Below are 27131 nucleotides of genomic sequence, written 5' to 3'. Positions count from 1 at the left end.
ATAGCAATTAGAGATAACCTGCTTTTCTATAATTAGTAACATTCTTATAGAAGTCAGATTATAGAAAAACAAGGTTCAAATGATTTTAAACAACTGCATATATATTTTATATATATATATATCTTATAAAAAATATATAATTTTTTATCCTCACCCAAGGAAGGACTTTTTTTTATTGCTGTTAGGAGGGCAAGGGGTTGGCGGAGTGGGAGAGGGGAGGGCGGGGAGGGGTAGTGGGGGGAGAGAGAGAGAATGAATGAGAATGTGAGAGGAAAACATCAATTGGTTGTTTTCTCCTATGTGCCTGGATGATGGATCAAATCTACAACCTCGGTATGTGCTCTGACTGGGACTCAAACCTGCAACCTTTCAGTCTACAGGATGACTCTCCAACCAACTGAGCCACGCCAGTTAGGACATTTTATATTGAAATGAATCCATGGAAAACTCAAATCTGCATTTATTTTTGCAAGTTTGGATTAAGTGTTTTCAGTATTTGTCTTGGGGATAAACAAAAAATATGAATTAATTACACTTACTGCAGTGACTAACTTAATGGCACACAATTGTAGTTCACTGACATTTTCCACAAAAAATGGTGTTATTCCCATTGATGATACCTGCACAAACACATAAAAAGAGTAATTAGTACACATCTCTACTTGATTTCAGTAACATTCTACCTTTCTAAATTCTAAGACATTCACAAATTTACTGCAAAACACTGAAAGAGCATTTACTTCCCCTCATCAATCAGCATCTAGTTCTTTCTCTGATCCCTTTCATCTTCAAACACATTAGCATATACCTTCCTTCACAGCTGCAATTCCTCTAATCTCCACCTTTTGGATTGACAAATGTCACAGAAATATAAAGAAACAAAAAATATTGCTGCCATTCTGCAAAAAAATGTCCTGACATATTTTAAAGAAAATGATAATACATCTATCAAAGAATTAGGGTTTAGGATTTATACTACATTCATTCACCGATCTTCTGCACCAAACGTTTCTTTTTAAAACTGTCCTAGAATTTATTTCGATTTAAGATATACTCTGCATGAAAAAAATTAACATAGTGCTGGTATTATTATCAAGTGAGTAAGATTACATTGAACTCAATTAGACTCTCTATTCTTAAATCATTTGGTCTATAAATATAAAAATGCTTCAAAAAACTTACCTGAAGAATTGTTGTATCTGTAAGAAGTTGTATCTCTAACAATTCTGATAAGCTGCTAACAATGTCACAAACTTTATTATAAAGCATTACTATTACTCTCTGCTTATGAGTAGAACACTTTGCCCGTTTTGCCTTTGAACTTAATATGCCTCCTAAAAAATTCAAAACAAGAAATATATAAACTTTTAATACTTTCTAATATATAGTAATAAAATTGTTTTCTGAATTAAAAGAACATACTTTTTTTCCCCTACATAAAAACCTGGCAAATGAAGCTGGATATTTATTAAAAGAGAAAATTACTCTAGGTATATTTAGTTAGATAGTAAACATTATTTTAATGTTTGGCACTGTACTGTATGGCACATTTCAGTAGCTATTAAATTCTTGTATTTCAATAGTCATTTTTATTTTATTAATTGTAAGATTTTAAGATAGTAAGTTTCTATTTCTCTCTAAGTTGATTTGCAATTATTAAACAAGTAACTAAATGTAGGTTATTCAGGAACCAAGTTTGTTCTCTCTTCCACCATATACATGTTAACTATTCCACTGTTCATTTATAAAAGGTTAGAAATAAAAGAAAGAATACATATCCTGAACCAATCCTTTTGTAGATAACTAATACTCTGGGTATAAATAAGGGGAAGTCATATATAGAACCAGAAGCTCATGTTATCTGGGATTTTTATGAGACCAGTAGAAACTACTTTATTATACATAAATAGGTGCTAAAGAAATAATTGAACAAGAACTGGGTTAACTAAGCCTTATATTTGAGTCAAATCAAAGGCACTGTTTATTACGTTCTATGTAATCTAATTTTTACGGCATTTTAAGTCATTGCATTCTGATCCATCCAACATGGTAAAATTATATAACAGGTAATTTTGATATTATACTCAAAAACTATCAATATAAAAGAGAAAACTAACCTCCATGAGGATCTAATCTGTAAACAGGATCATACTGAGGATAAAGTGTATTCTGCAAATGAAATTTAGTGTACTGTATAACTCTTTCAATTACATCCTCAATATACACAGCTTTTGGCATGTTAGGGGATGTCATAATGTTGATAGTTGTAAGACAGGCATCTGCTGATTTTGTAACTCTCTCCATAATAAGGTCTCTCCATAACCTTTCTTCTTCTTCAGTATCATTATTCTATAAAACAGCAAATTGTTAATGAAATGGAAATAAACACATTTATAACTTAAAATATAAAAAAAATTATGATATATTTGATTTTTATAGTTGGAAAACATGGTTAAAAATTCTAATGTGTGTATACTCTTTAAAAACATTAGGAATGAAGTATAAATACTGATATTGCTATGTTTCAACATAACATACTATTTCTTAATTTCACCACTAGATGGTATTCCAATGACAAAGTTATAGTTACCTTTACCTGTGTACTTTATCTAAATCTAAGATTTTAGCTAAAGACTATAATTATATACATTAATTTTGTGTTTGGGGTATAAACATGAGTCCAAAAACGTCATAAACTCTGATTGCTGTTGTAAGAACAAAGCAAAAATTAAAATAATGAAATGTAGAGCTTTATTTAAAAGTAGTAAAATGTTACTATCATTTCTAATACCTCTTTTCCAACAAGACTGTATTTTTGAAACTGAGATTAAAAGCAACGATTATGCTTACTACTGAAAACTATTTTCTAAAATGTGTAATTCAACAACTGACTGAAGACCACATTTTAATTTACACATCAGCGGCCTGCACTGCAATTGTGAAAGGGTGCTTTTGAAAGTAAATAATCAAAGCAAAGAGGGGCTTTCTAATCTTTATGCCTAAAAACTTAATTATGTTTTTCTTAACTCTCCATCTTTCTTTCATTTTATTGCTTACATATCTATGTAAAATAAGATAACATAGCTTTTTTTTTAACATTAAAATTGCTGTTTGGAAGAGTCAAGTAAAAAGGTTTATCATTCATGACAAACATAAAGACCATCTGCAGCACATTAAATAATGCTAAGGTTTTCAGAAATAAAAATAATTTCACTAAGACTGAATCAACTAGCTCTCCAGTACTCTAGACTCTTGATGATATTTATCACAATTTCTTGTTAAATTATTTTTAAAAAAAACTTGTAGGCTAAAGATGGAGAACACTACCACAGTAGGTTTCTCTAAATCTTTTGTTTCTATCATTTAAAAACTAATTTAGAGGGGCAACTGGAAAAATATGGATATATTTAATAAGCCACTGAAATATAACCTCAGATTTTTTGTCTACATTTTTTTATTCCATGTAGATCACTTAGCAATCCTGTGGCTTCTGAAAACACTAAGAACATTTTCCTCTTAAGATAAAATCCAAAATGAAAGTATATATATCAAAAATGTTGATAGTAGTTATTGATGGATGGAAATATGGACATTTTTGTGCTTTTTATGTTTTGAAAAAATTTTAAAATACATATACTGTTTTTGAAAATCAGGCTTAATTTAAAAAATAAAGACTATTCGTTAATTCAAAACTTTCCCCAATTCTTATCTCTTATATAGAACTTACAATGTGTCCAACATTGTTAAGTACCATATGTGAATTGAATTATTTAAAACTTTCAACAACCATTTGAGCTAGGTAAAAAAAGGCATATAAGAATTAATGTTTTAGGATACATTAGGAAATCAGCATAAGATTGCTAACTATTTTTCTAGGGAAGATCAAGAGAATTACTACCTACTATCATTTATTTCTGAAATGAAAAGACATTTTAAACACATTCATATACTTACACAAGGAAGAGCATAATATAAAAGAACAGTCCTTTAAATTAAGTGAATGTACATCTGTCATTATTATTCATATTCATACTTTATGTCAAAGCTGTGAATTGATAATGTGCACAATCAATTTTGAATTGCTAAAAGTGCAGCTCTAGCAGCAATGCTAATGACTTTAGTAAATGGTGGTAACAAACTCAAAATTAATGGAAGTTTGGAATTTCCCCTATAAGTCAAAGTTCCTATGGAAAAAAAATCTTAACAGCAGCAAAGATAAAAACAGTATGGATCTTAAACTTACATGATTTAACAAAGTAGAAAGCTTTGACCCATCTTGAATATTCTTCTCCAAGATATTTAGGACTTTCACAGTTTTGTCAGTAGAAAGCTAAAATAACAACGTTAAGTTCTTTAATCCATCATTGGTAAAGTATTAAATTACTCAAGAAACACTCTATACAATTATCCCCGTTAGGCTATGGAGTATATAACATTACCACCCTGTTAAAGAACAGAAACCTTTCCTACTTACATCCTCCAAATCTGAATTGTACAGAGAATCAATCACTTGTTTCTGAATGACTGAAGAGCAAATATAGAACGGGCACATGCGTGCTTCTAACTCAACTCTTAACTATATAGCTAGTCAAGACTAAGTTTACTCTGATGCCTGGCACCCCGTTTTTGTGCCAGTGACACTGAACATGCATGTGAAACACACACAAGATTTCATTTGCTACTTTGATTATAACATAGCTCCCATATTATAACGTTATTCAGATGTCTTAAAATCCAAGATGGAATTTTCAGTAACAGAAGCGTAAAATTATAAATGAGTTACAAATGTAAACTAACATTGCTTTATTTAGTAGAAATCTTATTTTAATATCTCCTATTTTACTGATTACAAAGATTCTTCCTCTGTTTAAAAAAATTAGTTGACTTAGAGGTTCTGCCAGGTGGCAACTGTTATTTACATTCTTTTGATTGAATAGGTCTCCTCTTAGACTCCTAGCATGCAGCTAGGACTTTCAACCAAATCAGCCAGAAGAGTCAAATGGAAGGATCAACAGAGTAACTAACACCAGTATATTTTCGTTATTTATGTTGGCGTATTGTTTTAGGTATTTTCACAACAGATTAAACTACTGTGACTTTTGGTAAACCTTTGATGCTTTGAAAATACTCAGCAAATTGAACTTTAAAACAGTTGGAATGTTATTAGCTACATGGAATTGTGGGACTTAGGAATTAAAACCTAAGATTGGCACTGGCCCCTCAGAAAACTGATGCCATATTCTTATGTACAAAAGAAATCAATATACCATCACTGCACACAGTAGTATCAATGTAAACTAGTAACACATTAATTCTCAGTTAACTATGTGATGCCTGTCTTTAAAAATCAAATTCATGAGAACTCTTCTGCATTATTGGTGAGAATGTAAATTGGTGTAGCCACTATGCAAAAGAATATGGAGGCTCCTCAAAATATTAGAAATAGAGCTACTATATGATCCAGCAGTTACGTACATATCTGAAGGAAATGAAGACACTAATTCAAAAAAAGATATCTGCACTCCATGTTCACTACAGCGTTATTTATAGTAGCCAAGACAGGGGTGCAATCAAAGTGTCCAACAGTGAATGAATGGATTAAAAAAATGTAGCATCTATCTACAATGGGTTATTATTTAGCCATAAAAATAAGGAAATTTTGCCATTTGTGACAATGTGGATAGACCTTGGAGGCACTATGCTAGAAGACACAAAGTCAAACAGAGAAAGACAAATCCTGTATGATCTCATTTATATCTGGAATCTAAAAAGCAACAAGAAACAACTGAAGTCCTGAATAGAGAGAACAGACTGATGGCTGCCAGAGGTGGGGGTGGAAAAATGGGTGAAGGTGGTCAAGAGGTACAAATTTGCAGTTTTAAAATAAAAAATAAGTACTGGGAATGTAATGGATAGCATGCTGACTGTAGTTAATAATATCATATTGTATAACTGACCCTTGAACAACACGAGTGTTTAGGGTACCTACCCACGACAGTGCAGTCCAAAATTTGTGTATGACTTTGACTACCCAAAAACTTAACTAGGGTCAACCCTTCACTTCTGTGAATTAAATAAACTGTGGTTGAAAACAGTATTTTCAATCCATGGTTGGGAATGTAAAAATACTGTTTTTGATCCAAGGATGTGAAACCTAAAGATACCAAAGGCTGACTGTATTTACTTAAAAAAAATCCATGTATAGGTGGACTTGTGTACTTCACACCAGTGCTGTTCAAGGGTCAACTGTCTATTTGAAAGCCACTAAGTAGAACTTGAAGTTCTCATCAAAAGAAAAATAAACTGTAACTACTGTTATGATGAAAGTTAACTGGATTTACATATGTTGTGATGATTTTGCAATATATAGATAGCAAATCATGTATAACTGGAACTAATATGCTAAATGTCCATTATAGCTCAATAAAAAAACATCAAATTTGTGGAACATTTATTATTTGGTATATAGGCAATACATAAATGAATATACAATAAATGATTATCTTAAACTTGTGGAACATAAAAATTTTTTCCAGTCTACTTTAAAGTTATAAAATTAAAAAGTAAGTTTAAATTGTTTAGAATAAACTCTACAGGCAAACATCATTTTTTATTAATTCTTTTACTATTCTTAAGAACAAATCATTATCTCTAAATTACAGACTAGGAAACTTAAGACCAAGAGTAGATAATTTTGTGCGAGAGGGAGCCTGATTAGAAGAGGAGGAGAGATGATTTGTCTAGAAATTGTATTTGCATACCAATCATGCAATAGTTTAGGGAGTGGCTCAAAGATTAGGAGAAGCCATTCCTTGATGCTGTCACCACTGCCTGAAATTATTAACAATGAAAAAATATCCTGCTATTCCACTAGTGCAATGAGACTACTAAGCAACAGAGAACTCCTAGGAAAGACAACCTACAGATTATAAAGCCTACGGCAATGAGCCTATGGACTTTGTATGTTGAAACTGTAGCTTTACTCTTTCATAACTGCAAATGATTAAAGCAAATGTCAGAGAAAAGTTTAGTGTATTATCTACATGTAAATAATCTGAATTTTTGAGACAATAAAAACATAGAGAAATACAGGCCCATGCCTCTTTCAGTGCAATGATTTTCTTTAGAATAATCTGCAGAATATTTCTTTGATTCAAGTTCTTTTTTAAAAAAGAAATAATTCAGTTAGACTCTCAGAAGCGACCACGAATTTTCTTTGCATTATTATTTACTTTATATAAACTTTTCAATTTACCCTGAACACTGTAATTAAAAATATTAGACATTAAGTAAATTCATAAATTCTACTTTAGTTAGATACCTTATCCATTATACCCATTGCTTTAATTTTAGCAGATTCACTGCCAAGTTCATTCAGCTGATGTTTTCCTAAGAGTAGTTCCTGAGGAATTTCATCATCATCACCTGAAACACCAAACCAAACAAATACAAACAGGTTAGGTAAAAGAAATAGCTCAAAATAGTAAGCTTAAATTTTTAATGAAATTTCTGGTCACACAAACACACATAACAAACTAAACAATAAGCTAAGAGGCCTCATTAAACGTCAAGCAAACCCTGAATGAAAAGGACATTGACTAAGATGGGAAGAGAAGTTATCTTTCTTAACTTTAAATATACCCTCAACCAAACTCTCTGCCCTAGGTGTCTTATCTGTACAGATATCAACAGTCTCCCTAAGCACTCTGGTTTCTGATTAGGTTCAGCCAGTGGGATGCCCTGTCAGAAGGTCAAAGAGAAAGAGAGTGAGGTCCAGGTATTTAATTCCGTCCTTTCAAGGTCTCCTTAAGTTCCATGTCCTCTGACCAAAAGGTTGCTGCTTTAACGAGGCAGTTCACTCTACATGAGTAAGTGAACTTCTTCCCCCTAATAAGTAAGTTCTCTTTACCCATGTTCCTCTTAGATGTAGAGATGGTAACAGTTCCATCTCTATAAACCCTCGGTTCCAGCACTATTCTGCCCCCACTTTTGTAAATGATCTCTTTGTGAACAACTCCTCCTCAAATTATCCTCACTTGATAGTGCCATATGTCTTCCTGTTGAGATCGTAAATGACACGGAAGACAAAGGTTTCTCAGCACAGAGCTGGGAAGTTTTAGAAATGAAGAACTGACATTCCAAATAATGGGAAAACACATTAATGATACTTAGGCAAGTATATCTCACAATACAAATACTTTCAAGATAAAGGGTGATGTATTTTCTCCAGCATTTTCAAACAGATAAACCTATATAAAAATTGTTGTATGCCATGTGGCTTTTGTATAAATTAGGCACTAATGTTTGTACCAGTTGAAGGTGGTATAAAATTGTTGAGTAACTCAAAACACTGTAAGCCGTATTTTTATATAAATTTAACATTATGAATTTAACATTTTTATAGTTATATCTTCATATATATTAAAATATATGATTATAACATTAATTCTATTGTATTCTAATTGGTTTACTATTTTCCATATTAGACTATGTATTACAGCATGTCCTTGCATAACCTCATTTTGTTTTGTACTGTTTTGCATAATGTTAATGAGAAAAAAGCCAACTGGTTCCCAGCTGGATCCTCTGTCTGTGTGGAGTTTGCATGTACTCCCCATATCTACATGGGTTTTCCCTGGGCACTAGGGTTTCCTACCACATTGCAAACGTGTGTGTTAGGTTAATTGGCATGTCTATTTGTCCCATTCTGAGTGAGTTGTGGATGTCTGTGAATAAGCCTGGCAATGGAAGGGCATCCTGTCCAGGGATGGTCCCACTTTGTGCCCTGAGTTGCGGAAATAAGCTCCCTGACTTGCATTCCTGAACTGGAAGAAGCAGATTGGAAAATAATAATCCTAATTGTTTTTATTAATTTCTCTTAATTGTGTGTATAGCTCACATTTATCTCAATGTTTATTTAGAAATTTGGTGATGTTTTTGTGACCAGAAATTTGCCACAGGATTTTAACTCTTTTTCTATCGATTAGTCTGTGGTAAAATTGATTTCATTACACACTATTTTGCTTGAAGTTGCAGTTTCCAAGAACCTACTGAGGACATTAAGGGAGGATTTACTGTGGTTAAAACCAGAGTCTGGGGTGTTTATCTAGTACTATTTCTAGTACGTAACATACTTTTGACAAACACTAAGTATTCAATAAATATTGGTTATTAGAATAAATGAATAGAAGGAAGGGGTCCTATTTTTACATTTTTGCTCATATCATTATAGCTTCCCTCCTTATCTAGTGCTGATTCAAGTCTCAACTGCATAAAGACTTCCTTAATTACTCTAACTTGTGGAAGCTGGATTTTCAGGATTCTTAAGACAGTATTAATACCAAACTAATTTAATACTTGATTTTTATACTAAAGTTTTCAGTTGCTTGATAACATAGACTAGACTTGACCCCAAACCTAGATTTTAAGTTTCCTGAAAGCACAGACCATGCATTTGAATCCACTCGAGTAAATGGCACATAGGTAAATAAATACAGTATTTTAAACTGCTTTTATAGAGATAAACAAGTATTATTTAAAAATTAATTTACCAAATGCAGTAAAATCCATATCTTCTAAATTATCCAAAATATTCTCTATTGAGGCTGTGAATCTCTTAAAAGTTGAAGAATCCATCATTTCTGCAACATAGGAAAAGAAAAAGCTTATTATGTCCACATTCCAAATAGAAAAGGAAGTTGAAGAGTATGAATAAAAACAAATGAACTAAAATGTTACCTTCAGGTGTTAGTTTTGGTTCATAAGCTTTCCTCTTCTTCTGTTTTTCTTTTTTCTTCATTTTTCTAGCAACTAAAAGGAACAAAAAGAAATACTGAAATGCAGGAATAACAACTTAAAATATTCCCATTTGTTTCTAGTTTCTTCCCTTAATCAAATACTTAAACAATAATCACTGCCAATTCAAACTAAATATACACTTTTGTCTTGATTAAAAATTACTGTTAATTAAATCATAAAAATATCAAATATTCTGCAAAGTTAAAGCCCTAAATTAAAATTGGCTTATGTAAGATATCCGTTGACACTGATGAATTACCCTCACTAAGGCTGGGAGGAGGAGAATAATCTTCCATGTCAGAATCTGATGGACTTCGGTTTCGATAACGACCACCACCAGAACTCCTTCTTCCTTCATGAGAGTGGCCAGTTCTCCTATGATCCCCAGAGCTTCTTCTGTCACGCTCTTCATATTCCCAAGCTTTATCATCATCTTTTTTATGTCGTTTCCTAGAGGCTAGAAGCAAATCCCCATGACAAATAATTTACCTCATTTAAAAATACTATTCAAACTTGTACTTTACAAATGAATCACATGGGGGAAAAATCTACACTGTATGAAAATGTGAAATTCTGAGTCATTCTGTTTAAGCATAAATATAAATTAGGGTATAAAAATTTTATCACTTATTTTAGCATAACCTATCTAGAGTTAAAGATTTTTACATGTTTACTAATAAATATAGGCATGAATGTTGTGAGAATTAAACCACAGTGCTCATTTCAAAGAGATATTCAGTGTCAATAGAGATAATATCTAAACTTTAGGATTAATTAAGGCAGGTAAAACAATCTTTATCTAGGATTTGGATTAAAACAGAAACACCTTAAAACATTTGGATTCTTGACGGGGAGCAGGGTTTGAAGAAAAAGTAAACTACTGAAAGTATTACAGAATATTGGTAACCATGTATACAATCAATTAACAGCCAAGTTAAGCCCACAACTGAGCTATAAATTCAATAGACACTGATAACCTAACATCACAAGCCTACAGAGATAGAATAAACCTGTATAGTTGTAAATACTCATATATACTGAATTCAGTTCTCCAACAGTATAATTAAGTCCGAGAAGAAAAGCTTTTAAGCTTATTTATGCATGCTACACAAGCATATGTATGTATGTTACTTTGAATCCTTTCCCCATCCTTTCGGAGGTCTAAACATCTGCTAAAATCACCAGTACTGACAGAAGCCTTTAGGCAGAACTGACAAACAGATTTCACTGACACATCAACTCTGATCAACTGGTGATGGCTGCCTAGAGCATTATGCTGAGAATAATTCTGAGCCCTGAGACAAAGCATCATATTTCAGTAAGAAAGACTGATTAGAAATGTCTGTTTGCTGAGAGCTGGAGGTCAGTACAAGTGACAAGTATTTATCATACCTGCTCTAGGGTGCAGTACTACTAAGTTAAAACTAAGATAGAAAACTGATGTGTCCTACATCTTGAGATCATACACTGATTGTTGTAGTGACCACTTGTTGACAGTGAAATACTTTCTAGTCTGTTGATCTAAACTGGACTGCCCTGTTGTCTTCTAACTGGTTTCTACTTCAGACTCCCTAAGTAAGATCAATACCCAAATACTTAAGACAAAACTCTAGCCTGAGTCCCCTACCTGGTTTAGATTTAAGGAAGCCAAACTTTGGCCCATGCACTCTATGTATGCTTGTACTCCTGTCCTTGTGTGGATAATCAATGTCTATACCCTGGTTAATTTTACATGCCACCCCAGCTATTCCTATTCAACAATCTAATTCAGTTTCTGGTTCTGGACCCTTTCATCCAATCTACTGACAATATGACAAAAAAGATCATTTTGTTTCCTTTTCTTTGTGGTCACAGGCTTGACAGGGCAAGATAATTTATGGAAAAAAAAGGCCAAATGTAAATGGATAAACTTAAACCTTCAATGATGTTCTTCATGATTAGGCATAAATTTGACTATAAGATACATAAGGAATAGGTAAAATTTCCTTCCCTTTTATTATTAGGGTATGCTCCAGCACATTCTCTTAGTGAAGGGTTGCCTTATATATAAATATAAATAGCGGGGGGGTGGTGGTGTGTGTGTGTGTCTCTCTCTCTCTCTGAGAAAACAGGTCATTCATGGATACAATTCACTAAATATTTTTTCAACAAGTACTGGAATACCTACCAAATCTCAGGAATAATGAACAGACTTGGTCTTTCAAGTCTTTCAAGCATTCAAGTCTATGAGAAATGCTTGAAAAATCTTAATAGTTGTTAGCAAGTACATACAGTATACTGTATTGGTGGTAATTTTTAGGCAATGAAAACTTTTGTTAAAATTCACTAAATTTTAGGCAATTTGGATGAAAACAGAAATTAGAAAATAACTCAATCTCTACCATACACCGTGTATTGGAACAGGCTATCAGTGTCCCAATTCACTGTGACTGGCTTGTTCTGTTTTCTTTCATTACCCTGAAGTAGGGGGGGGCTTAACACAGGGTGAGGCAAAAGTAGGTTTACAGTTGTGAGTATATGAAACAGTTTATTCTTTTATTATTATATTATTTTCCAATTTCCTTTAACAAATTTCACGGATCTCTCTTTAGCTTCTTTTATCTCCCCTCCTCCTTCCCCAGATTGTACTTACATTTGTGCTATGGCTTCCAAATCTGTGTGAACTAACTTTCAAAACTACCCTTCTCCTTCCCCCTCTCCTTCAACTAAACTATTTCCTTAGTTGTAGATTTTTGGGAAACCAATTTGATTAAACTATAGTAAAACTTTGTATTCTAAAAGTCTCTCTCAAAGCAGCATAAGCTTTCTACTTGTGTTCACGCTACTTTTGTATTTTATATTGCACTATATTTCCATTATATTATTCTTCTTGAGGTATAATGACAATTTGGTTTGTCAACTATCAACTGGAATCCTTTCATCAGTGGCCCCAGAGCTGACTTTTCTATATTACTGTACAGAAATAAACCAAGAAAAACAGGAACCTGCTCTGAGATTCCCTCTAGCAATACTCAGAGAAACTTCTCTTATTCCTAGAAGGGGTTGAAGATCAGGTTCTCTAACTAATATTAGTTTTCAATATACTTGGGCATAGATATAATGAGATTCAGGGCTTTAAAATGAAACTATGTGCTCCGCTAAGATGAGACAATAGCTCTCATAATAGAAACGAGGAAAAGAATAGTGGCTGCATTGATGACAACCATGAGGCATGTGTGGCTCACTCCCCTATTTTACACTTCATGGGCATTTCTGATTATGCTGTCCTTTATACTTAATTGTAAGGTAGCTTCAGAACTCTCATCAGCTTAGTAATGCAGGCAGCCACTCTCAATGAACTAGAGTTGAAGTGTAATTTGAAATCAATCTGCAATTAAGGAACTTCTTTTTACTATTCCCTTTAGAAATGGGTGATGTACTGGGGGATAGAAGAGAGTGAGGAGAGGCATGTATATAAAGGGGAGTAAGTTTCTGGGCCACCTGATCTTTCTCTTCTCCCTTGCCAGAGCATATGTTCCCAAATGAACAAAATGATTGTATAATAAAATTATTAACTTCAGCCATTGAAATATACTACATGTAAATACATTTCATGATAATACAAATGATAACAATTATACATATAATTAAATATGTCAGATTAACTTCGCTATATATTTTATTTCAATTTTAAAACTGTTCAGATTTGTTCAGTATTCATAATCTACTGCTCATAGCTCAAGAGCTCACAGTTTTAAGACGATCAGAGTAAATGAACATTGATCAAAAACTTTGGAGGAGGTGAAGGGCTTCCATCAGCAATATACACTTAAAAATGGCAGCATGCATCTGTCCTTCCTGCCCTTGCTTGTCACACCTCAATCTATGGACACTAGGTGGAAAAGGTAGAACACACTGGTGGTCTTCCCACTTCTTTTGGTCATAATGACTAAGTCAGTTGGCACACAAGTGAAGATCTCCCATAGTCTGTTTCCACTGAATGCCGTTTAAGTCAAACAAGGTTGCTGACCCCTCTTGGCTAGGCTCAATTCTCTTGCTCCAGAAGAAGGAAGATAGGGATAAAAGAGAAGAACTTTTTCAGTGGACCAGTAGGAAGACAGGCGAGGTATAGCAAGTCTAGTGCAAAGACAGGTGATCACAGTGTTGTAGAGAGGTAGCTGTGTAGTGAAGAAGCCAGCTCTGGAAAACAGTGAAACAAGGGAGGAATTCCAGGACACAGCTGGGCAAAAAAGAGGAGCCAGGTGCAAACCACACAGATAATCAGCAATGTGCTAATCCACTCATAAATTTAGTGATAGTATGGTTTTAAATTATTTTTCACCTGGCTATCTCCTACGTGTCCTTTAAGACTCAACTCAAGTGTCACCTCTTCCAGTAAGCATTTCCTGAACCCCCGGTATGATTTCTGATACCAATTCAATGTGCTCCCACAGCACCCTGGATTTACTATTATCACTGTACTATAATTGTTTACATTTTTCCCCCATTAGAATGAAAAGTGCTTCAAAGACGGGCCGCATCTTATTTGTATTTTTATTCTCCATGCTTAGCATATACCATAGTAGAAGCTCAATAAATGTTTGCTAAATGCATATAGACACATATGTGTTATTTGACACTAATTACAGATTATATTTTTTTTCTTGGTGCCAACTGATCTCATCTTTTACACATATTTTATGTACAAATAAAAAAATCTTGCTATATTATTACAAATTAATATCACTGTACTCTTGCTAACCCTAATAATTATAAATGAGACAAACATATCAATCTACCTTTTAATTCTAAAGTAATGATAAAGTTATGTGATACTTACATTCAAAAGTTTCATCACTATCATTATCTTCATCTGAACTGATTTCAGCATATTTTGGCTTTTCGTTAACTGTGCTACGCTTGCGTTTATTCATTTTCACACGTTCACAGAGTGGCATGGTGGATTCAATTTCTGCCAGGAGTTCGGGGGGTAATTCTTTTAACACTGATTGATCTATACTACCTATTAATGAAAGGCAAGGAAAAAATGTCAATCTAAAGACAAAACTAAATTACCACAATGAAAATAAAATGTAAGTATTTACAAAAGTTTTCCAAGTCACCTTTGTATTTTTATAAAATGTTCGTATGTACAACTATAACGGTCTTAACCCTAAACTGATAATGCTGTGTGTGTGTGTGTGTGTGTGTGTGTGTGTGTGTGTGTGTATTTCATTACATAACAACTTAAAAATTATGATAATAGGTAGTTGTACTATCAATTTTTGATATAATGCTTTCTGAAAAAAACTTTCTGAAATTAGAGATCCACTGGCATTATCATGTGTATTTGTGATGGGGGTACATCTCACCTTCTTGATAGCACCCAGATTTGATTTATAGAGAACTGAAGCAGTTATTTTGAAAGCAATGCTATCCCTCAGTATAAATGAGAAGAATTTGAGGACACTTATCATGTCCTTGTCTTCCTCTATGATCTTGGTAGCTGTATATGGTGGATGGAACAAGAGTTTAATATGCTTTTACCTATCAATGTCTATTTGAGAGGCATGATAATGCCTTTAGTGTTATGGAGAATTTCCTCAAACAGATAAAATATATATATTCAATTAAAAATAACAGAAGCATGAAAGGCAGGATAAACAGAACAAAAATATTGTAAAATATAAATATCTATGACTGAAAATAGTAGATCCAAGTCTGTTATGAAATAAGTTCAAATTTTCCCATGGAAGAGTAAGTAAAGACAGGGTGAATATATATCAACATAATACAATAAAAACTATTAACATATTTACTACCTAATCCTACACACATATACACGAACACACAAACAGTTGTTATGAAGAAATAAATAACATCTTGTTGAAAACTAAAAAATAAGGTAGAAGTAGCAACATCTATTTTTGAGGACAATATGTTCTTAAAGACTACTGAAGATGGCAATTTTAACATTACCTACCCATGTAAATCTTTAAATACAAGTATAAAAATGATGTTTTACCTGCTAAATTTTAGGGATTGAGAGCAAAGAGTACCATAATGGTTTATAGCAGGGAATTTTACAAACTATAGTCAACATTAACACTGTAACATTCAAATGATAATAGTGCTTATGTAAACAATAAAAATAAGTCGTGACAAAAATAAATGAGTACCAATTAAGACAATTTCAAAGCCTCAAAAATAAACATGATTAATAATTTAAGAATATAAAACAAATTAATCTCAAAAGAAAAATAATCCTTTTTTTATTTTTCATAAAACATTTACTCAACATCATAAAGAAGCTATTTCAGTAACTTTTAGTCTTCAAACCTTTTAAGGACATGCATAGCAACAATTTTATCCAACAAAGATGTAATAATGATGCCTGATAATATTTCAAAGATTTCATTCCTGAGAATCCTTGCATACTAATGTTGAATATAAATTATCTGTGTAATTTTCAAATCATATAATATTTCTTTGTATTGGCTTTCTTAATTTAATTGTCATTTATCAGTGAGGTCCACTTTTTAGAACTTTGGTAGAAGTAAAAAAAAAAAAAAAAAAAAAAAAAATCAACTTTAGCTTTGAGTTGTCAGTCTCTTCAGCCCCAAGGGAAACATACTCTCCATCTCATCTAAAAATCTTTCAATGCTTTGAATATCTCTAATAAGTGGTCTTTTGATGGAAGAATTATGTCTATTATAGTCTTTATCTTTCCCATTCCACATGACCTATAAATATGTATATATAGACGGTCAATAAATGCTTTCTGATTACCTAACTTTGTGGTTCAATTTACTGTGTTCACTTACAGAGATACATTCTGGCTAGTTTCGGAACTGCTGCATTTTAAAGAAAAATGGAGACATTTTCAAAATTTTTTAAAAAATGAAAACTCTTTCTTAGTACTACCTGAAATATTAGAATCCTTTTGGTTTATAAATTTGGATAACCCATATATTTGGTGTTTAGTTCATCAAATTTTTTTGATAAAAATAAAAGCAGATTTACCTAACTGATTATATTCTGCATAAATTCCCATTCACAAAGACATCCTGACTTGATACTAATATCCTAGAATTAAAATTATCCAGCAGATAAATATGCAATAGATAATCAAGGTTTAAGATGCATACTGGTAATTGTATTCTCTTTACAGTGGTTTATTATATACCTAGAGCAAAGACTCTGCTCTCTTCTTTCTCTCTTGCAAAAAAAAATTCCTCACAATAGGCAAACACAGAAAACTTGTGTCTCATATTCTACAAAGCAGGCATCAAACTTTATTTAGTTTATTCATGATAGTTTACTGTTCCTTACTCCCTAAATTAAAAAGAATACTATTAGATCTAAGGGCTATACTATTCTGTAGATCATTTTAACCTCTGTACAACTCTGAAAGCTACAGCAATGAAATTCAAAGACCAAATGTTTCATTTCTGATTATGACCCAATTTTTAAAAATACAGCAATGGTTAATGTCTCTCAATGGACTGTCCTCCAAAAGTAAACCCTCTCTCATTTTGAATAGAAATGTCAGTCCACATATTTACGTATTTTCTGAATTGACAACATCCTTTCTTCCTTTTTATAAAACACTATAAATTGACTCAGCTAGGTCCCTTGATTACAAAGGGTAAGAAATAAAATGCTTGACTTTACTATACTCACACAGTGGGTTTTTACTACATCATCAAGGATCAGATAACTGATTCAGTTTCAAAAGAAATGAATAAACAGCCCAGTACTTCAAATGATTCCTATGACATATTTGGTTACATTCTTTTCCCTGAATTAGGAAATAATCCTTTAAATGAAAGCATAATGTCTCACTATTGTTTACTAGATTGATTATAAAAATTACTGTTTGCTGGGCTATTCATTCTTAAAAAACTTGAGACTGTTATTACTTTATGAGTCTCTTTCTCATCTAATTTCTCCCAATCTAACTATTTTATTCTTTAAATCAGGTGTTTGAAGTCCATAAAATTTTAAGTTACTGGCTTGAGGGATAATGCCATTTAGTCACAATTTTGTGAGGTACCACTCTTCCAGTTTATGTAGACGTATGTTCCATAAGACATAGCGTGCGTGCCTCTATTTTCTGGCACTAATAAGGCTAAGGAATACATTTACTTCTAGATGTGCTACATTTTAGGAATCTCTTGGATTTGTAGTGTAAGTTACTCATATTAGCACATTTACAAGATTATTGAAACCAGAAGTCATCAAAAGACTTAAAAAGTCCCAAAGTCACTGATTTGATAACAATGTGTTTTGTTTTGAATGGGAAAACAACCCTGAGATTAAAAATAAACCTCAGTTCATGAACTCGTTAGGACTGAAGCTTCAGACAATGGAAATCAGTCATGTTCAGAAATAAATCAAGAAAACTCACATAAACCTCAATTTTATAAACTGTAAAATTAGTCAGGCATAATGTAGTTCAGTGATAATTCTTTCAATAACCTACCCATATTACAGATGAAGAGTTTCCAATAAATCTTTAACCTCAATCAGGGACAATGTAGAAAACACAACACACAGCAAATGGTGGTCAAACCATTTAACCCATTTATTCCATTTGGAATAATGTGGAAATTTATCAAAGGACATTTATAGAAGAAAACAAAAAAAGCTCTATGAAGAAAGATGTTTAGATCAATTTTATCTATTGTATGTAACATCAAAATGTCCAAAAAATAGGAGAACACAGTAGAAGAGTAGATGACATTAAGGATAATTATGAACTACGTTGTTGACAGAGATAGTAAATGTAAAGAAAACAAAGCAAAATGATGGTATACCTATGTATTTGTAATGAATTGAAAGAAATAAAAGTATATATTATACTAACTTGAGAGAAATTTTAGGGAAAACTAAAAAAAGGTCAATGATTATATGTGACGAATTAGTGGGTTTGCAACAGAGATGAAGTGGATTAAGGTGAGAGGAGTGGAGAATGCAGGACAGGAGCAAAGGAACAGAAGTTAGTAGCCAGGACAAATAAGTTTGGGGACTTCTGAGTAGTCTGCCTGGACAAAACAACACATTCAATAGGGAACAAAATATATAATCCTGGAAAAGTAGGTAAGGCTCATATACCAGTCCTTTAGAGGAATGACGGAATCAGAAAGTGCTTTAGAAGTGTGCTGTGGCTGGTGTGGCTCAATGGATTGTGTGCTGACTTACGAACCAAAGGGTCACTGGTTTGATTCCCAGTGCAAGGGCACATACCTGGGTTGCAGGCCAGGTCCCCAGTAAGGGGGTGCATGAGATGCAACCACACGTTGATATTTCTTTCCCTCCCTTCCCCTCTCTAAAAATAAATAAATGCAACTTAAAAAAACAAAAAGAAATGTTACTTTAGTAATAATTTGTGAGATGGGCTGAAGGGGAGACATTAGAAGCAAAATTGTCTAAGAACTATTCAGTATGTTTATGTGAAACGTATGGGAGAACAGTTACGAATTTAATCACTTTTGAAAAGTGTTAATGTCACTATTATGTACTTGTTATATCAAACTTTAGAAGAAATCTTCAGCTTAAAATACTATTAACTATTTAACATGTTACGGTCATCTAGAAACCAAAAAAAAAAAAAAAAAAAAAAGGAATCAAGAAAAATAAAATTCACATGTTGATATTTGTTATTTAAGTATTTTAATCAATCTGATCAAGTATTAAGTTATATGATTAGCTGTTCTACTAACTATTACTACATTAGGCTGAACGTGTAGAGAATTTTAGCAATATCTATTTTATAATATTGTAGAAAATATTTTCTAACAAGGCGCAGAATAGCTTATTTTCTGATTACATTCTTACTACCCATGACTGTAAAACAATGTTTAATTTTAATAAATCCAGTTTCACATCACTTCTTCCATATTGTACTATAAATTAGTTTAAGTTCTCTAAACTTATTGTGCTTTTTCCTTCTGTCATCTAATAAAAAAACTTGAACACACGTGACGCCCTAATTCCTTTGTACCCACACGGTACATTTTTCCTTAAGAATGTAACACTGTCACTATACCTTTAGTTATCCATATACTTCATGAGATATCACTGGATAAAGTCAGATTGTTCGCAGCAGCTAGCAGACTGTATGGAATGTTGAAGGTGGCCAAAAATATTTGCTGAATGCTTAGTGTAATGATTAGAATGAATTTGTAGTCTTCTGAAAAACTTTGCCAGCTAAAAATTCTTTCTTAAATTCTGAAAGGATTCCTTAGCTGTTCTATATTGATAATTACAGAAAAGTTTACTCATAAAATGAAAAGTAGAGAACAGATTCCATAATTGACATGAGAAGTACAAAATGTTTTAAAAGGTAATTTAAATCAGTGTATTTGTTGTATATTTAAATCTATTAGTTATAAATACACACTATGTGTAAATAAGTACACAGAAATATTAAATATCCTGTTAAAACATTATATGTGGCCAATTTCATGCTACATTAATAAATACTGGATAAGAACTAGAAAAATAACACATATAAAATTTCAACTTTATATCTATTATCAGGCTCAGCAAACTATGGCCTGGAGGATCAAAATCACCACCCCCACTTGTTTTTGTACATAAAGTTTTATTAAAATAGAGCAACACAATCATTTACACATTGGTAATGTTGCATTTGTCCTAGTATACAATGTTAGAGACAAGTGGCCCAAAAAGCCTAAAATATTTGGGCCTTTACAAAATAAATTTTGCTAACCCTTGATCTATATCATGTCACACTTTATTCATAATGGAGCATAGTCCCACCCACCTATATATAACTAACTAACCTATGTGGTTATATTCTGGGCAGTTCAGTTCATTGCAAATTGGTTTATTTAATGAAGACAAAATAACAAGGTGTTGGTTTATAACAAATGAAAAAACACTACTGGAGATGAAGCAGGCAAAAGAAAAGATTTTAATAACTCTTTAGTTTTAAGTACCACAGTTTTGATATTAACATAGCACTTTCATCAATGTGCAGCTACCAAATTACTATGAGAAAGAACTATATGAAAACATGTTTTCTAGGAAATCCATTATGTAAATGATAATTTACTACTACTTAACATAGGAAGTAGGAAGCAGGGATCAAATGATCCTTTCCTTCATATATATACATACAAACACACACACACACATAGATACATACACACACAGCGAGAAAAATCAAAGGTAGAAGCACAACCTAATTTTATATCTCAAGGAACTGAAAAAAAAAAAAGAACTAAGCCTGAAGTTAACAGGAGTAAGAAAATAACAGAGATCAGAGCATAAATGAAATAGACAAAACAAGAACAAAGTCAATAAAATGAAACTTTAAAAAAATAAACAAAACTTTAGTTAAATTTACCAAAAAAAAGAGTGTAAGTAAAACTGTAAATGAAAGAGGAGACATTGAAATTGACCCTACACAATACAAAGGATCGTAAGAGGTTACTACTAGCAGTTATAAACCAACAAATGGGACAACCTAGAGAAAATGGATATATTCCTAGAAATAAGCAACTTACCAAGACTGAATCATGAAGAAATTTTAAAAATCTGAACAGGAGATTTTTAAAATTACTAATCCAATCTCCTAATAGTTAGGATAAAATATTTTCATTCATAAACTCTACCAAATATTTAAAGAAAAATTAGTATCAATTCTTCTCACATTCTTCAAAAAAAAAAATGGAGGGAACACTTCCATTTCACAAAGGCAGCATTACCCTGATAGCATTAGGTGAGGACACTACAAGAAAAGAAAATTACAGGCTTGTATCCCTGATGAACATAGATCCAGAAACCCTCAACAAAATATCAGCAAACCGAAATCAGTAATACATTAAAAGGATTGTACACACCATGACTTAAATGGGATTTATTCCAGGGATGCAAGAATGGTTCAATATCTGCAAATCAATCAATGTGATACATCACATTAAAAAATGAAGAAATCAAATGATCATATCAATAAGTGAAGAGAAAGTATTTGACAAAATTCGGTATACCTTCATTATAAAAACTCTCAACAAACTGGGTACAGAGGGAACAAACCTCATCGAAATACAGACTATTTATGTCAAGCCCACAGTTAACATCACATTCAATGATTAAAAGCTGGAAGCTTTTCCTCTAAGATCAGAAACAAGACAAGGATGCCATTTTTGCCACTTCTGTTCAATATAGTACTGAAGTCCTAGCCAAAGTGATTAAGCAAAAGATAAATATAAAGGCATCTGAAGGAAGAAGTAAACTGTCTTTATATGCAGATGACATATTATATATAGAAAACCCTAAAGACTCCACCAAAAATCAGTTGTGTTTTGATGTACTAACAATGAATTATTGCAAAGAGAAATTAAGAAAACAATCACATGTACAATTGCATCAAAAATAATAGGAATAAATTTAACCAAGGAGGTGAAAAATCTTTACACCGAAAACTGTTAAGACATTGGTGAAAGAAATGAAGACACAAGAAAATAGAAAGATGCTTCATGCTCATGGATTAGAAGCATTAATATTGTTAAAATGTCCATGCTACCCAAAGCAATATACAGATTCAACGCTACCCCAACCAAAATTCAAGGAATTTTTTCCACAAAAGTAAACAAACAATCCTAAAATTTGCAAGGAATCACAAAAGAGCCAAATAACCAAAGGGATCTTGAGAAAAAAGAACAAAGCTGGGAGCACAAAACTGTATTACAAAGCTGTGGTTATCAAAAACAGTATGATACTGGCATAAAAACAGATACATATACCAGAATAAGCCCAGAAATAAACCCATGAATATATGATCAGTTAATTTCCCAAAAAAGGAGCCAAGAGTATTCAACAGGGAAAGGACAGTCATTTCAGTAAATGGTGTTAAGAAAAATAGAGAGCCACATGTAAAAGAGTAAAATGGGACCACTATCTTACACCACACACAAAAAAACAACTCAAACTGGATTGGATACTTGAACATAAGACCTGAAACCATAAAACTCCTAAAAGAAAACATAGGCAATAAGCTACTTCACAATGGTCTTGGCAATGATTTTTTTTTAGATGTGACACAGAAAGCAAAGGCAACAAAAACAAAAATAAACAAATGGGATTACTTCAAACTAAAAAGCATCTGCAGGGCAAAGAAAATAATCAACAAAATAAAAGGCAATGCATCAAATGGGATATATCTGATAAGAGGTTAATACCTAAAATACATAAGAATTCATGCAACTCAACAGTAACAAAACAAAAAAAATTCAATTACAAAATAGGCAGAGAATCTGAATAGACATTTTTCCAAAGAGGACATAGAGATGGGCAACAAGTATATGAAATGATCGACATTCAGGGAAATGCAAATAGAAACCATGAGATATCATCTCACACTATTATAATGGCTATAATATATATTAAAAAAAAAAAGACAATACATAACAAGTATTAGAGAGGATGTGGGGAAAAAAGAAATCCCAGTGCATTGTTCATGGGAATGTAAACAGGTACAGCCACTATAGAAAACAGCATTAATGTTCCTCAAATAAAATAAAATAAAAACTACCATATGATCACATAATTCCACTTCTAGGTATATATCGGAAGGAAACAAAACCACTAAAAGATATCTGCACTCCCATGGTCATTGCAGCATTATTTACAATAGCGAAGATGTGGAAATAACCGACGTTGTTTAGTCCACTGATGAATGAATGGATAAAGAAACGTGGTACATATACAGTAAAATATTATTCAGTCATAAAAAAGAAGGAATCCTGCCATTTCCAACAACATGAATGGACCTTGAGGGCATTATGCTAAGAGAAATAAGTTAGCAAAAGATGAATGCTGTATGTTCTCACATGTGGAATGCAAGAAAACCAGATTCAGAGAAACAGAAAACAGATTGATGGTTGGCAGTGGTGAGGGGTGGGTTGTAGGTAAAATGGCTCATCAAAAGGTATTAACTTCCAGGTATAAGTAAGTTCTGGGGATGTAACATACAGCATGGTGACTATCATTAACAATACTGTATAGTATATTTAAAATTGTTAAGAAAACAAATCTTAAAAGTTATTGTCACAAGAAAAAAATATAGCCATGTAGAAAGTATTGACTATAAACTTATTGTGGTAATCATTTCCCAATACATATATATATCAAATCATTTTGTACACCTTAAATTAGTAAATGTTGGATGTTAATTGTATCTCAATAAAACTGGAAATAAATGATGGCATTAGTGGCTTCAAATATACACTAAACATAAAGTATATATATGTAAGACTTATTTTCAAAAATTATTAAATTCAATTAAAATGGGATGACTATATTTCTTTATATTAAAAAAACAGATTTGAGATCTTCTTATAAGATTCATTTTGGTCCTCAAAATTGTAAGAATGTAGAAGAAAACTGGTTTCTCCTCTTTAAGGGTAAACGAACCAAAGCTTTGAAAGGTTATGATTTATTCAAGGATCTGATTCCAGTGCTCTTTGATTGTAATGTACATCAGGCTTAATGAAGAATTTTCAAGAGTAAGTACTACAGAAGTCAGAGAATGCTAAATTTTGTGGGTGGAGGGAGGGATCCATATTACAGGTGACTCTTGAACAACACAGGTTTGAACTGTGCAGGTCTACTTACACACAAATTTTTTTCAACTGACCAGTGTAATTCAATTGACCCACATAGTTCAAACTCTTGCTATTCAAGGGTTGACCCGATGTTCAGGAACCCATGTATGTGAAGTTATACGTAAATTTTCGACTGCACAGTGGTGGACATCCCTAATTTCAATTTTGTTTAAAGATCTATTTCATGCTGTATCATATTATACTGTATACTATTACAATACTGTATATTGTATATTATATACTACTTTAACACAATAACTTTTCTTAGTCTAAAAAGTTACTGAAAACTTCCCCCACAACTTGATACAGATATTAAGATAATGAATACCTACTTGATATACTATACCATGATATACTATGTAGTATATTATATATACTATGATACATTATACTACATAATTGTTACTACAGTAATATATTAACTAATTATATTCTGTGTTATACTATAATATCAAGTAGGTATTTATTGTGTTAATATCTGTATCAGGATCTTACAGGGGAAAGTTTTCTTAAGTTATTTTAGAAAAGAGAATTCAGTACGTTCAAGTAATGACTATTTCTTCATAAACAGGAGCAGGTTCTCTCAGAATTATTTGCCATCTTCTTACCCCTCAATCATGTGTCTTTTTCTACAGATAGGAAAACTTTACAGAAGCTATATCCTCAGGCTGGCTTGGAAAGGAAAGAGACACCACTAGCAAACTTTAATACATTTAATTTTTATGAAGAAATTTCTACTTAATAAATCGCTTTAAATTAATATCAATTATCTACTAAGCAAGTTTTGGACCAAAAAATTATGAATGGAAATCATGGACAAAAAGTTTCAAAATATTACTGGAAAATCACATTCAACAACAGCTAGGTGTGTATATATATATACTAAACCAACTTCTGTAATAAATATTCTCCAAACATATGCTAAAGATATCATTGCTAGTAAAGTCTTTACAAAACTAAAAACTTTAGCTTTTTCAAAAAGCTGTTTTATAAAACTAATCAAATGAACCAACATAAATTTCCATGGAAGCATTATTAAAAATTCTGAATATTACAATCATATATACTTTACCAAGAATTCCTCAACTTAGGAATTCATAAACTATCCCAAATAATTCACTCTCAGAATCAGTACTTTCTCTCAAATTTATAGGAAGCTAGAGTCCTAAATGTAATCCAACTAGAATGTTCAGTGCTATATAAAAGTCAACTAACCTAGCTAATGTATTTTAGTGATGAACATTTGGCAGTGTAACTGACAAAGTAATAACTGAAGGTAGATAAGTGTCCCTAATAATGATCAAAATCATTAGCTAATCAAGTAAGGATTATAGTTAAAAAACCATGATCTTAAATAGTAGGTGGCGTGGGATATTTCTTTAAATTAGAGAGGACAAGTGATGGAAAATGATATGCTAGTTGGAAAGAAGTAGGGGAAGGAAAAAGTAAACATGATTTCCTTGGATATTAAGCTAAGCTATTTTGAGACACTCTGGAATGTAAAATATCAAAATCAAATTGTTGCATCGGTGGTATAGCGGTGAGCATAGCTGCCTTCCAAAATCAAATTGTTAACATGTGTAATTACTGATACTAGGCTGTTAATAACACTTTTTAAGGCATGTTAATTGATGATCATGACAGTTTTAAAGATCTCGTGACTTTTTCATTTTAATTTGGAGATGTATTGTACATTAGAGTCTATTAGGATAATATTCTTAGTAAAAATATTTTAACAACAAAGGTATTCCTTTTGAATTTAACATTTTAACACTAGACAGATACTTTTAATACGTTAAAAGTTTTACAAAGGTTATGTTGATTCCCAACTTCATTCTTCCACTTGGCAAGGAAGAAAAAAGGTGATGGTTAAAAACTGGGAAGATGACAGAAGAAGGAGATCAGAACTGATACTGAGCCAATTTTGTAATAGTTATAGAGGAAAATAAAAGAAAAGGGTAAAATTAAACAGGCATGGATATGAGTAGGTCTCCTGGGGATCATAATAAAAACTAAACAGTTGACAGCGTAAAAGAGTTATTACAAAACTTAGGGAACAGGCCCTGGCTGGTGTGGCTCAGTGGACTGAGTGCCAGCTTGTGAACCAAAGTGTCGCTGGTTTGATTCCCAATCAGAGCACATGCCTGGGTTGTAGGTCAGGTTCCCAGTAGGGGGTGCCCAAGAGGCAACCACACATTGATGTTTCTCTCCCTCTCTTCCTCCCTCCCTTCCCCCTCTGCCTAATAATAAATAAATAAAATGTTAAAAAAAAAAAAGGGGAACAGGAATTTGAAAATTATATAGCTCTTGTACTAGAAGGCCTACTGACGGAAATGTAAAGGATGAATACACAATTTTAATTTACACCCAACAGTCTTTTCTGAACATGCTGGCAACTCATTAAGTCTCTATTCATTAAGTAGGCATTTAATATGGTCTCATTATATATTATGTATTATGTTAGGTACTAGGGATACACAAATATCCCCACAGAAATCAAATGTAACATCACTTTACATTTAATGTGTTCACAGAAAAGACAAAAAATAAGTAATCTACACCAGCAGTCTTACATCTATGTCCCACCAGTCACAATTTCCAAGCTTAAAGCATATTCAATGAATTTCAAGTTACTCTAAAGAATGAATGTTTTAAATATGGACATCAGGTAAAATACTTTATGTTCTTCTAAAAAAGAAAAACCTACCAAGAATCCTG

At 32.4% G+C, this 27131-nt stretch overlaps 1 protein-coding gene across 3 annotated transcripts in view; it reads right to left on the bottom strand.

Moving 5' to 3' along the window:
• The window catches only part of NIPBL (NIPBL cohesin loading factor), a 184713-nt gene that overhangs the window by 51176 nt on the left and 106406 nt on the right, over positions 1-27131 (bottom strand). For all 3 annotated transcript variants that reach the window (XM_054583947.1, XM_054583946.1, XM_054583949.1), the window contains 9 exons: positions 14618-14800; positions 10058-10255; positions 9739-9810; positions 9552-9641; positions 7322-7425; positions 4244-4330; positions 2118-2349; positions 1183-1334; positions 540-620 (listed from right to left, as the gene is read on the bottom strand). In XM_054583947.1, coding sequence (XP_054439922.1) covers positions 540-620; positions 1183-1334; positions 2118-2349; positions 4244-4330; positions 7322-7425; positions 9552-9641; positions 9739-9810; positions 10058-10255; positions 14618-14800 — 1199 coding nt within the window. The remainder of the gene's footprint in view (positions 1-539; positions 621-1182; positions 1335-2117; positions 2350-4243; positions 4331-7321; positions 7426-9551; positions 9642-9738; positions 9811-10057; positions 10256-14617; positions 14801-27131) is intronic.

This window comes from Pteronotus mesoamericanus, unplaced genomic scaffold (assembly GCF_021234165.1).
Source record: "Pteronotus mesoamericanus isolate MK-2021 breed Mesoamerican mustached bat unplaced genomic scaffold, CSHL_Meso_final contig_75, whole genome shotgun sequence".
Classification (NCBI taxonomy): Eukaryota; Metazoa; Chordata; class Mammalia; order Chiroptera; family Mormoopidae; genus Pteronotus; species Pteronotus mesoamericanus.
Note: the sequence above shows the minus strand (reverse complement) of the source record. Positions and strands in the feature narration are given on the sequence as shown.